General features: G+C 39.8%; 1 protein-coding gene across 2 annotated transcripts in view; it reads right to left on the reverse strand.

The window, feature by feature from the left end:
* Positions 1-734: 734 nt before the first annotated feature.
* USF3 (upstream transcription factor family member 3) overlaps positions 735-13,717 on the reverse strand; it is a 43,280-nt gene continuing 30,297 nt past the window's right edge. For both annotated transcript variants that reach the window (XM_069069891.1, XM_069069890.1), the window contains exon 7: positions 735-12,861. In XM_069069891.1, coding sequence (XP_068925992.1) covers positions 6,440-12,861 — 6,422 coding nt within the window. In that variant the 3' untranslated portion in view covers positions 735-6,439. The remainder of the gene's footprint in view (positions 12,862-13,717) is intronic.

Consider the following 13,717-nt stretch of genomic DNA (forward strand, 5'->3'; position numbering starts at 1 on the left):
ACAGGCCATCTAAATAATCTACTCATGTTCCTCCAAATCTTAAGACAAGCAAGATAATTAATATTAATTGTAGCTAGTGAATATGTGAAATCTATGACATAGAATTATATCTTTATGTTACATACACACTTTGTAGTATTCTAGAGTCCCTTGTATATATAAGGAAAATATATATTAAACCTTCTACTGTTGCAAAACTTTTTGCTAGGTGTTGGAATGAGATAGAAAGTTTAGATGAATCATACACTTTACCTCACAAAACTCATAAAGTTAAGAAAACATAACTATAATAGAAAATATCATAAGTATGCAATAAGCTTTGAATCATTTTTATACGATTTTGACTAGAGTAGAAAGAACACTGGTCTGGGGATTGGACCTAAGCTGGTATGATCTTAGGCCAGTCCCTACATCTTCCCAGGACTCTGTTTATTTAGGAATAAAATGGGTGGACTAGATGATCTCTAAGCTTTACAAGTGTAAAATTCTATGAACAGAATATAATGTTACTCTTTAATTTATTGTAGCATGTGGTTATTTTACCTTTGCCTTCATGACATATTGTTGGCCTTATTTATGATTTATTTGATGCCAGACACACAACCACCGGTTATGACATGGTTTACAACATAGTTTCCAAGAACACAACGTGATAAAATGCAGGGCCTGCCTATAAGTAAACTGCAAGGGCAATTTCAGTTTAGGAGATACAACTAGTAATCAGAACCGGAGACTTTACAATGCAAAAAATGCAAAGTTTATTTTCTTAAATAAAATACTATATTCATATCTATACAAATAATTATTACAACCATTAAAGTGTTACATTTAACAATAAAAATTTCAAAACTTTAAACAAGAGCATGGTTTAGAATATTCACACCCTAATGCAGTGTATCTATAAAAAGATGTCAAAATAAACAGGACACAATCTTATTTACAACTGTATGACGTTCCTGATCATATGATACATTTCTGTTCTGGATTCCATTAGAAAAAGGAAACTAGAATTTCCATTATAATTATAAAGCAGGTCATTTACAGTTATAGGACACGTTGCACAGCAGATCCTGCTGGCTTAGTATAGATACAAATAATTACACTATTGAAAGAAATGCATTCAGTTTCTCTTGGTGACTGCCATGTATTAATCTTCTCAGGCAGTATATGCAAAAATCTGTGAAGGTAATTGTTATTTCTGCCTCACTGTCCTCCACCCTGTTACCAAAATGAAACATCTTATGTGCGAAAAGTGGAAGCCAAGCCATTCTCCTTCACACTAAAACAGCAGCAGCATCTTAAACAACACTGTATGGTCCCATCCTACTTGGAAAAGAAATAATTCAACTTCCCCTAAAGAGCATTCACCATACTAGTCCAGTGCCTTAACGACTCCACATATGAAAAACGAGTTTTAAGACTCAAGGAAACAATGGGATCTTTAAAAGCAAAGTAGTGAAAACTTCAAGTTTCTAGGACACTGTTGAAAGCGTCCAGTTAGTTATACAGAACAAAAAGATCTATAAAATAAAGGCCACCTGTTTCGAAGTATGTGTTAAAACTATAATGGAGATACGCCCTCCAAATTCTCCATCTGCAGGATCACATCATCTACAATGATGCATTACACGTCACATGACATTTCCATATTATAAAATTCACTTTAAAAAGTTTGATTCATTGAATAAGATGCATCTGACCACTCTCACCTTCTCTACACAGGGTCTATGGGCCACAGAAAGAGGAAGATCAATGTTGATGAGGTTCCACTTAAACCTAGAGCCAATAATTTGAAATGCCATCACAAACAAGCTCTCAGTTTAAAGTTTTGCTACCATTAACTGTCTCTGACAAGATCAGTATCAAAGATGGCTCAGTTAGATAAGGCAACAGTGAGAAACAAGAGCTGGACTTCTTTTGGTGGGGGAAAAGCATTCCATGATATGGTAGATATCACTCTGGCTGTTCCTTTGCTTATTCTGAACGACTGGGTGGGTGATATGTTCCAACAGTAGGTCTAAGGACCAGAGGCACAGTTTCAGTTAAAGTGCAGTACTGTCGCAGGGGGATGCATGCAAAGTTAGACACTGTATCCTTGGGAAGATCTTCACTATCTATAAATTGAACTGGATTGCCTCAATCTTGTAATCACTCTACATGGTATTCTTTCAGGGTCCACATAAGAAGTTTAGAAGACAGAAAGGAAGGTACCCAAAAAGGAAAGTGGTCATTTTCATTTTGGAACAGGAAAGGGAAAGCAACATTCAGCAAAACAGACATCTTTAGAGGGAGCTGTAACCTTCATTTCAGATGAATATCATGAGATCCATCAGAGATATTAACTCTAATAGTCTCAACTGGCCATTGGATGTCACTGTTGCCCTCCGGAGGTACAGAGCCCTAAGTGCATTTCAACTGGGTACAAAGATGAGATTTACATGTGTTTGTAAATCAATCAACTAGAAAAGAGATTCCCAACCTTTTGGAGTTGCACTCAAAAGTTCCTGGCCTCCCTTCTCCACTTTTCCTACCCCTTCCTCTCCTTGCCCAATTCTACCATCTCTAAAACAAATCTAGTGCAAGATGACACTTAAAAGAAAAAAAGGTTAAATCAATTTTAGTTTGGTTTTGAGAATTCCTTGACAGTCTTCTGAAATAACTGAAGACAAGCTGGGTCAACAATACCAGGTATTGGGATTCACTGATCTAGGAATATAGCACACCACCTTCTATTTAGGACAATAATCTTTTCATGGCAAAGGAAAGCTTCATTCTGCTGAGAATGCCTAGGCTGACTGACTGAAATCCACTTGACATGGAGTGACAGAAGAAAAAAAATGTGTACCCATGTTATCAGGACAGAAAGGGCAAAGATGGACAGAAACATTTTTAAAGCTTCTGTTTTCGCCAATGTTTTAGACTGCACTTGAATTCCATTATATTATCACATTATTAAAGTTGGGTTCAAATCTCATTCACTTTATAGAAACAGCTAAGAAGGGATAGCAAGTAGTTAAAATATTGAAGACAAATAGTAATTCCCTTAAAATGCATAAATGTTTTGTATATTCAAGTAAGATGACTTAAAGGGTTAATTTTGGTTCCAGTTCAGCATAAGCACTGTTACATGACTGAGGTTTATTGGCAAAGTAATGTTCTGCCTTTCCCCAACTCCAGCCTCCAATTCTTCCTTCTTTCACAGTTCAGGTATGTTAAGTTTTGCAAAGCAAATCCATCACTGACTTTTCACTCATTATTTTGAAAAATATTGACAGGTCTCATTCTCCCAAATCACTCAACAAAAAAGAAAAGAGACTCACTGAAAAAACATAATCATCATGAAAGATCATCCTCCCTCCACCTCCATTAACTTGTTGTATGACAAAGCCAATGACGGTATCAAACATGTATACTTTCACCTTTGACAATTACATGAAAATTACACACAAACAGAAATCCAAACCTTCCATTTCATTAATGACAGTGCTATACTTCAGAGAAATGAAATGTTTCAATGTTACTTTTTTCCATAACCAAATTCTAAACCAATATTGAAGCAAAGATGAAAAAAAAATCCATTAATTAAAGGATAATCATTGATTCTCCCTGGGCAACTATTGGAGTTAGTTAACCATGAATAATCAGATTATAAAATCATCTCCAGAATTGGCTTCAAAGCTTAATTATTTTTCCGTAAAAATAACCCATTCCTCAATATTCCTTTGCCCAAAAACTTTAGTAGACAATTGGCTAATACCAGATCACTCATTATCATAGAATCAATTGCCAAGATTTGTATATCACATATTTAATACTGCTAGGATACATTACCATAGGCACTGATGTTTTCAAATCCAAATACGAGCATGTACATTGATACATAAGTTAAATACACAATTTACTTTGATATTTGAGGCCTTATTTGGAATGTTCCCCTTAGTAATAACATATATGTAAGGACATAAACATAAGTATAACAGCCTATAGCAGGGAAAACCCCTCCCCTCCCATCATAGCCACACCATCTTTGAGACAGTTGGGGAAAGGATGGGCCTTGACCAAATAGGGAGTAGCATTTAGGGTCATTCAAAAATCAAAATGTCTACATACCTAAAGGTAAGTATAATGCAAATGAATAACTATGTCTAGCTAGACCAGAGCAGAATGAAGTAGTAACCTGATTAGAAGGTACTTGGGAAACACTTGGGTCTTGAAGACTTTTCAGAAAAAGGCAGCTTAACTACTTCCTACTTAAGCTCATGTCTGGTCTGCTTAGCTTTCAGGCTTTGGATGATCACAAATGGTTCTACAGAAGTGCATATGGTTTATATTCCAAAAATCTGCTTACTCTCTAACTGGCAAATGGGAAGTGATAGAAGCTTGTCTTGCCCTCCCTCCTGCTCCTGTTATGATTTACTATATTCATTACCTACCCACTGTCCCTTAAATAATTCACACACCCCACCCCTAAATTATGAGGAAACTATAGGATTGAAGGGATGGAAAATAATAGCTTACATTTATATAAGTTTACAAAAATCTCCACAAACATTGTCTCATTTAGTTTTCACAACTACAACCTCCCCCATGCCCAGGAGGCTGCTTTCCTGGGTGGCAAAAGCAATTGAGTTTGGCCAGAGCAGCTAAAGAGGCACAAATGACCCTATTGATGAAAGAGTCTATAGAAGAGGTATTAACAGGGGTAAACTGCCCTGACCAAAACTTCAGAGATTCTACCATGGGGGGGGTTGAGGGGGGGGGAATCGTGCTGCAGAAGCTGTGGTCCCTTGGGTTCGGCCTGTTAGCAAAGCAGTGGGAATAATTAACACAAGTCACTCACTATCACCAACTCAACTTGTGGCAGTAAAATACCTGCTAAAAAGGCCAGGGAAATCATGAGTGGACATGGTAATATCTCTGTTAACTATGTAAAATTAGGTTTCTGAAACAGACATTTCTTTATCCAATCAACTTTTTAAAAAGGTTTCTCTCATCTCTTTGGCAGGTTCCACCTGCAGATTTGTATGAAGGCAGACCTGTCAATGAGCCAGTTCCTGTATAAAGGCCTGTGCATGTATACATGTATATATATTTTCCTCTCAAATATAAAGATTGTGGTCTTTCCAAATGAGGATTAAGCTCCTTAATATCTGCAGCAAGGAAGAATAGTTGGAAAATTCCTGTAAGAGAATTCTGTGTAGTTCCACTGTGAAATACAGCATTTTTTAGACAAATCAATAAGGATAGGGGTAGACTATGAATCAGGTTGGACCTGTGATTTTAATAATATAGCGTACTAATAGATGAGATAATTTCCTCTTCTAATGCAGATCAGTAATTTTCAACAACTTATAGTCTTAAGAGAGCTGGCTAGAGCATTGAGAAGTTAAGTGACTTGCCAATGTCACATAGTATGTGTCAGAGGTGAGACCTGAATCCAAGTCCTTCTATCTTCAAGGCTGACTCTCTACTTATTATGTAATGTTAAAATAGCTCTGTTGAGAAATGAAAAACTCAATCTTATGAAATTCAACATGTAATCATTAACAGGAACTAATGATGAACAAATATACAGGGAGTTAGTTCAAATACAGTGAGCCTAACTAGTCAAGCATTTACTGGGTATTTATGCCTTTAACAAATAGTCCTACATTCCAAAAAGGAGGAAGAACAATTAGCAAATTCAAATATGGATTTTTAAAAAATCTATCTGGGAAAGTTAGTGGGTCTTACTTTCCTCTTCTATAAATGAAGGGGTTGGTTTAGACGATATATAAAGTTTCTTCTAGCTCTAAGGCTATCCTATTGCTTAGGTTAATAATGCGTAAATAAAGGCTTTTGACTTCAGGATTAAACACATTAAAAAAAGTGTCTATTGAATTTGGCTCCCTGCTTTGAAATGAAATACTTATGAAATTCAAATGATTTTTAATTTTCTGGAGCTTTATAAATCAAGGCAATAACCTTTTCCTAAGTAAACCAATACTTAGGGGGGTACAGGGAAGAAACACTTCACATATTTGTACATTTTTCTTCTTTCATTATGGATAGTAGCCAGAATTTGGTCACTAGCCATAATGTTTTTACTCTCTATGGATTATCTATAAAAATAGGTTTTGACACTGGGTTCCCTCTTACCACCCAAAACAAGGCTAGCCTATGTCTAATACCAGTTGATTTGTACCCAAGAAATTCAAAGCACCCTAAATGAAACTTGGAGACATCCACTAGGGGAAAAGTCATAGTGCATTTCAAGATTAAGTGTAATTTCTTTCAGTAAGCCACTTTTCTTTTTTGGATTATCTCTGCTGTTGCTTCCCTATTGTATATAACAGAAAATGGACTATACACACATGCAAACATGAATATATATACACATATATATGTACATATAAACAAATATATAATCTCACCCATCACATTTAGTTTCTATCAGTGTTTAGACTGCTGAACTGCAATCATGACCTAGAATATGGCTTATATTGTGGGCAGGTCTGTTTGAGGTCTGCTTGGAAGAGTCAGACGCTGAGGAATTTGCTATTGTAAGCAAAGGAGACATTGCTGAGCCATCAGGAAGAGCCGTAGCTATCTCTGGAAACAAAGATGTCATGTTAAAATTGGACAAATGAGAGTTGGTCATGTGCATTGGTGGCATATCAGGGAGAAGAGGAAAACTTGGTTGAGCAAATCCAACAGGCCTGGGAGGAGATAATATTGTTCCAAATCGGTTATTTAAACCTCCACTGTTTACCTTTTCTGTGCTAGGATTTGGGAACATCTGATTGGAAAAATAAGGGATTGAAATATCATTGGACAGCGTAGGGTGAGCAGGGGAATAAGGTGGATAGAAGGAAGGTAAGGTATTCTGGGGATCTACTGGGATGAGTGCCGGGGTCCTAGTGGCACTGGGCTGAGTAACCTGCGGAATGAAAGAAGTATTGGCATTTATTGGTGGATTCATACCACCCTCTGGAATAAATGGGAATCCAAAATTTTGGGACAAAGTGTGTTGGTCTGGGGCTGTACTATCATTAGACACCTGTGGACTATCAGGCATAAAACGAACAATACTTCCTCTCTTCTCTGCAGAGGACTGCTGACGTCCAATAATCATACTGCCACTGGTAGACAGAGGGAGGTGGGGAAGACTAGGATCAAAGACATTATTATGTCTTTGGTTTCCAGAACGATTTCTTTCAGGCTGACGGATTTTGGAACCACCACTGCTGTCCTGTAGGGGATGCCTGGATCGCTGGGTAACTGAAGAATTAGGCTGACGAACTGAAGGAGGTCCTTGATCACTCCCATGAGATACAGCTGGATGAGGCAGAGTGGGCCGTGCTACCCCATGAATATTAGGAGTAACTGGGGGATTCATGTGGCCCTTGGTTCCATGACTTTCAGTCATTCTCATGGGATTAGACTTTTGTACAGAAACATTGGGGCTTGTGTTTCGACCCTGAATATCCCCTGAGGAAGAAGAGCTTGAAAAAGGGATGTTCAAAGTACTATTTCTGGTGTTAATAGCACCCAAAGACATATCACAGCTTTCTCTATTCTGAGTCTCACCCTCTCTTCGAATATGGATGCTCTCATGGGCTGGGGGACAGTTATATTCAATTGTAGAAGATGGGCCACACTGTGTATTCCTCTGATGTTCTGAGATTGATCGTTGGCTCCCAATGACTTGATCACCAAGGTGAGGGGCAAGCAAACTCTGCATAAAGCTCTGGTGACATGCATTTTCATTGTCTCTTGGGGGAATGGCATTTCCAGCTGGAAGGCTCTGAACCGGTGGATAAGGTAATCTCTTTTGTCGGTCAATAGGTGGACCACTATTTTGACTAATTCGAAAGGCCTGGGATTGCATGCCTCTCAGTGATGACACAGGGTTACCTATTTCATTGTTTCTTGAGGACTGTACTTCAAAAGTGCTCTGGGGCTGTTGGCTAGCTCCACTTGGCTTAAATGTCTGACAGTCAGAAAGACGAACCTCTGAGGTATGATCTACACGACTCTGCATGTTATGAATGGCTAAACCTTTATTTCTTGGAACATCAAGATAACTTCTCATTTCAAGCTGATCTGCAACTCTAGAACCCTGAATTGATATGCCCATTCTCTGCTCTGAATTAGAGGACGTTTTCCCAATGAGTGCCTCTGCAGAATAACTTGAAACTCTATTTCTTTCTGGTCTGTGTGGTGTGCAGGTCATATCTGAAGACCTAGTTACAATACTTGGCTGGGATGCCATTTGTTGCTCTAAGCCTCTAGGTGGCATAAGTCTTTGCATTGGATTGTGTGCGGTTACATGCTCAGAAGAAACTCCCGAACCTTGCTGTCTACTTCCAACATCCTGCTGCTGATGCATAATATCTTGATTTAGATGGTTTTGGGGGTGGTTATGGTGGGTCCGGCTTGTTGAAGGGTTCTCACAGCTTTTTTCTGATTGGGAACCTCCAAAATGCTGTTGCATCTGTTGCTGCAGCTGCTGATGGTGGGGGTGAGGTTGTCCACCCTTGGGGCGTGACTGGTCACTGCCATGATGCTTCTGCTGTATGGAAAGTTGAGGGGCTTGAGTTCCCTGGACAAGATTCCTCTTCTTTTGCATTTGGACTTCCTGCTGAATAGTCCTTTGCTGATGTACACCGTGGGGCTGTGAATGAATAGAGCTGTCTGCATGAGGCACATGATGCTGAAGTTGATATAAGTGATGTCTCTCTCTTAACTGTCCTGCTTGCTGTTGCTGCTTTAAGTATGGATGGTTATTATGAAGGTGAGATATGCCTTGAGCAGGAGGTACATGCTGCTGCAAGGGCTGCAGATGCTGACTTCCTGCCTGGCTTTGTTGCTGCTCAGTCATTGAAGGCTGTGAATTACACTGAACTTCAGGTTGTCTCAAAGCAGGTGTGACAAAGTTGTTGCTGGGTGGGAATAACCGAGAAAGGTCGTCCACATGCCCTGGGTTGCTAACAGGTACCACTGAGTTTGAAGAATTAGGAGGGATTTGACCAACCATCATTTGAGTTTGATCAGCAATGCTGTCAGGTGTCCGGCTCATCAGGGACATGCCCTCAAGTCTGAGGGGTGCTGGCTGACAATGTTTTTGCCTTTTGGCCGTAGAAAGTAAAAGATCATCTTGAACGGGACGCTTGGCAGGATCTTTACGACTTTCATGACTTGACTTTAAGTGTGATTCTTGAATTTGTGAATTTGGTATGTTATTAGTCATAGTATTTAGCTGGTCTTGGGGATATTCAGTCATTAAAGATGTTTCAGGAGGTTGACTGGCATAGGAACTAGATGAAACTGATAGATTCACTGTTGCAGGAATAGCTGTTTGATCTGAGCAGCTTACTAGTGGATGGCTGATGCTGCTCTGATGGATAAGATTATTAACACTTAAACTGGAAATGCTTGGTGACTGAGAAGTTGAAACCTGTATAGAGGCACTGGATGTTTCAGCTGATACCGAACAACTTGATTTTTCAAGAGGCCTATCCACATTTGCTTGAACTGGATCCTGGGAACTAAATTCATTTGCTGTTGCTTCTACCTGTCCTGTGGTACTCTCTTTTTCTGCCTGTGTTTTGAAAGACTGGTCTCCCTCTAAAGATGAAGCTTCAGATGACTTTGGAGTTATTTCTGGGATATCAGCCTGGACACCAACTCTTCCCTTCTCGAGGTTCTCTTGATCAAAAATAGCTCTTGCTGCAAGTGCTACTATATCAGTTTGTTCTGCAAAGGTACAGCTGTCACATGTATTAGTTGATGTACTGTTGGTAACATCTTCTCTAGTGTTATCAGGAAGCATGGATGCAACTGAGAAACCACGACTACTACCAGAGCTAGTTGACATGGGGGAGTCTGTCTGCCTACTAGCAAGCAAAGAACTATTAATGGCCTCTTGATCAGGGATACATGAATGATGTTGTGGTAAATTCCCACCTTCACCATTTATCAGTAATAGCTCCTGTTTCTGAGGCAAATCAATATTAGATCCAATAATTTTAGAGTTCTCTGAAGGAAAGTTAGGATGGTCCACTTGGGTTGAAAGAGGGGTTTTCTGACCCTCTTTTTCTTTAGTAAGATCAGAGAGCAATGCAGTTAAACCATGTCCCTTTAATAAACCTGTGGCTTGCACTGCAGCTGATGAATCTTGTCTGCATGGCTCGGCAATAATTTCCACCTCTGAAGCACCACTGGTACTTGTAGTGCTTTGGGTTGAAGAGGAACCAGGAACCTGAGAAACCAAAATATGTGGATCATTTGGAGAGGGAATCAAGATACCAGATGAAATGCAGGACTTGGAAGAGTCTGACAACTCGGGACTAGTTGCTGGCTTACTTTGAGATCTCCCTGACTGCAAAGTGGACACAGAATCTCTGGAATCAGGTGGGGCCAATACAAAATGTTCACTTGCTATGGGTTCTTGGGAGGGTGAATGGGACACCTCTAATGAATTAGCCTCTGAGACTACAGTTTCAGAATTTATACCCTCAAAGGAATGAGAATCAGAAACATTCACACTGTTTCTTTGAGATTCAACAGCAGGAGTTAATACCACAGGTAGGCTTTCTAGCAGCCCATCAGCACATGACTGTTGAGTTGATCCTTCTGTGTTGGCACAATCTAATTTCCCCGAATCCCTAACAGGATTCACTGGACATGCTGATTTGTTAGCTACATGTTTCTTGGGGCCTGGCTTCTTATTCACTCTTTTTGATTTCACATTAGAAGGCAAACTAGCTAGAGCTTTCACTGGAGAAGTGTTCATTTGATTAGCAGTGTTGGGTAGTACTGCTGTGTTATCAGTAGTTACAGGCGATGCCGCAGTAGTTGGTAATGAAACACAGTTAACTGGGGTGATCCTACTATTAGTAGCAGGTGGAGGATTGGCAGGCTGGCTGATAGCCAGTTGTACACAGCTTTGCCCAGCCATCTGTGAAATGCTTTGATTGAGGCTGGCCAAAGCACCAAATGTATTCAGGGCAACGTTGGTATTTGGATCTTCGCTGGTGGTGGGTTGAATAATTTGCATAGGGGTTTGATTTGTAGCTCCTGATGAGGACATTATAGGCTGCAAAGCAAATAACTGTCCATTTAAAGAAATAGTTTGAGGCTGCTGTTGGTTTGACATCGTAACAGAAAAAGTTTGTGTAGAATTAGATGATGATGATGATGATGAAGGCCTCGGTAATATATGGACAAGGTGTTTTCCTCCAAATGTTTGTGGAGCTGAAACATTTTGCACTGAATTATTAGATACTACTACAGGATTGGCTCCATTAACAGAGACACGAACAGAACCAGGAGGTGGAGCAGAGAGGAGTGGCAAAGGATTCTGATTAGCTGCCTGTATAATCACTATCTGTTGACCAACTGTTTGATTGGGAACTTCTGCTCTCATGACTCCTGGGCATGGTGTGGTATTAGGTGGCTGAAGAATGATAACATTTTGATTAGCTGGACCTGCACTAACAGCTGACCCAACGGGCTGAGCCATCTGAATTACTTGCATTGTTGAATTAAATGGAAGGATATTTGGGGGAGGCTGAGTTTTAATTGGTGGTTGAGCAATTAGTGGCTGCATAGGTAAAGATGGACAAGAAGGTAAAGTCACAACTACCTGCTCAATCTGCTGTCCATCTGTAGGAAATGAGCCATTCAAGCCATTCAAGACACATGTAGCCATGTGTCTATTGTGGTTGGTAACTGAGGTACCAGTGCCCGGCTCATTTAATATTGGGGTCACAATAGTGGATGGCGTCTGGCTTAATGGCTGAACAGTGTTTCCTGCCAGTTGCAATGTGGTCCATGTTGTCTGCGTGTTTCCAGATGAGGGGATACGAGTAAGGCTGCTTATGTTTTTCAAATCAGAAGCACTAACACTTGAAGAAGGCAAAGAGCAAGAAAGAGACCAACCATTGTCTAGATGGCTTGTAGAGACTGTGCTTATAGCAGTTGCAGCCTTGACTGCTAGAGTTACAGAAGGTGCCTCTACACCAGCACTGCGTGTTAAGTCTGTGTTTTTACTAATGTTAACTGGAGAAGAATTCCTAGGGACTGAAGGTCTGAGAGGCTGGGAGCAAGCTGTATCAACAAGTGGTGCCACAAAGTTGTCCGGACAATCACTTCTAAAATCCTGTAAGCTTAGACAGGATTTGTTTCCATGTTGCACTTGAAAGGAAAGTACGGAAGTGCTGGGGGGAATGGTGGTAGCACAGGACACGGGTCTCTTGGGTAACTTGGGGCTCTCTTGTCCATTTTTGCTTTCAGAAGCATTCTGACCACTTAGCGGCATATTTGATGAACTTTGTTGGTGGGGTTCAGATCCAGATGGAACAGTAATCTGTGAGCTGTTAGAACTAAGCACACTTGACTCACTTTCTGAGGTGGAAATCTCAAGAATGTTCTGAGCAGGAATGGTAGCAGGAAGACAAAGAGGAACAGACTGGCTAGCAGCCAAGGAGGAAACTGTTGTCTGGTGCCATGGCTTATTTTCAGGGGGATAAACTCCAGAAATGGACATGGGAGTCACCAGATTGCAAGTCCTTTGTACTGGCACAACATTAGCTGTCTGCTTTTGTAAATTATGACCAACATTAAATGTAATTCCCTGAACAGCTGTCCCTGGGTTGTTTCCACCAGGCTGACTTCCATTTGAATAGACAATGATGTTCTTCTGAATCTGATCACTAGGAATAACAACAGAAACTTTCGCATTTTTGAGATTTCCTTTCCAGTGGATTGTAGGATCATCATACAGGCAAATGTCATTTGCTTTCAGTAATTCAATGTATCGGCCATTTTCCCTTTGAGTTTCTTCCAGCTGTTTCCGTAGTTTTTTAATTTCTTCAGCTGTAAAATTTAAAAAAATTTATAAGAATAAATAATGAATGTCAATTTAAGATAATCTTAGGGATGACAAATACAAGTTAGGTGAAACTGCCAATGTAAATTGCTTTAAATTCCTCACCACAGTACTGGGAATCTCAAGTTCTCTTCTAAGACAGGCTCTTGTGCTGTACCTGGCAGCAGAGGACTAGGATTCAAACCTAGCCTCTGACACTTATTATTTGTTTGACCTTTGACAAGTCATGTAACCTTTAGGAGACTCTTGTTTCTTCACCTATAAAATGAGGATATTGGACAAGATGAGCTTATAAGGCTCTTTCCAGTTCTAAATCTGTTCCTCTGATCATATCATGGGTTAAATGATAACAAGTCATTTACCACTTCAGGAATATGCCAACTTCCCTTAGTCTACATCTTTAAAGTTTAATACTTGACAAGAAAATAATTCGCCATAGTTTAAAAGGCTATCATTGCTGCTTAATTTGTTCTAGGTTCAAATCTTGCCCTAACACTCCACAGTTGTATGACCAGGAACAAGTCACTTGACCTCTCTGAATTTCAGTATCTTCATCTGAAAATGAGAATAATAATACCTCACTCACATACCATGTTTCCCCGATAATAAGACACTGTCTTATTAAATTTTTTGGACAGAAAAACACCAGAGGGCTTATTTTCAGGGGAGGGCTTATTTTAATGAACATTGACAGCAATTTTAATAAACAGGTAAATGTGAACAAAAAAATGTACCTTTATTCAATAAGCAAATCACTGGGGAAGAACAGGATGACGCGCTCACTGCTGCAGCTCTGACTGGATGCAGCTCAGAGCGTGGCGTGCGTTTCACGGGGGGGGGGGG

Source organism: Petaurus breviceps, unplaced genomic scaffold, assembly GCF_028583685.1.
Source record: "Petaurus breviceps papuanus isolate PSGF00001 unplaced genomic scaffold, PetGlider_PUasm1.0 90792, whole genome shotgun sequence".
In the NCBI taxonomy this organism is placed as follows: domain Eukaryota; kingdom Metazoa; phylum Chordata; class Mammalia; order Diprotodontia; family Petauridae; genus Petaurus; species Petaurus breviceps.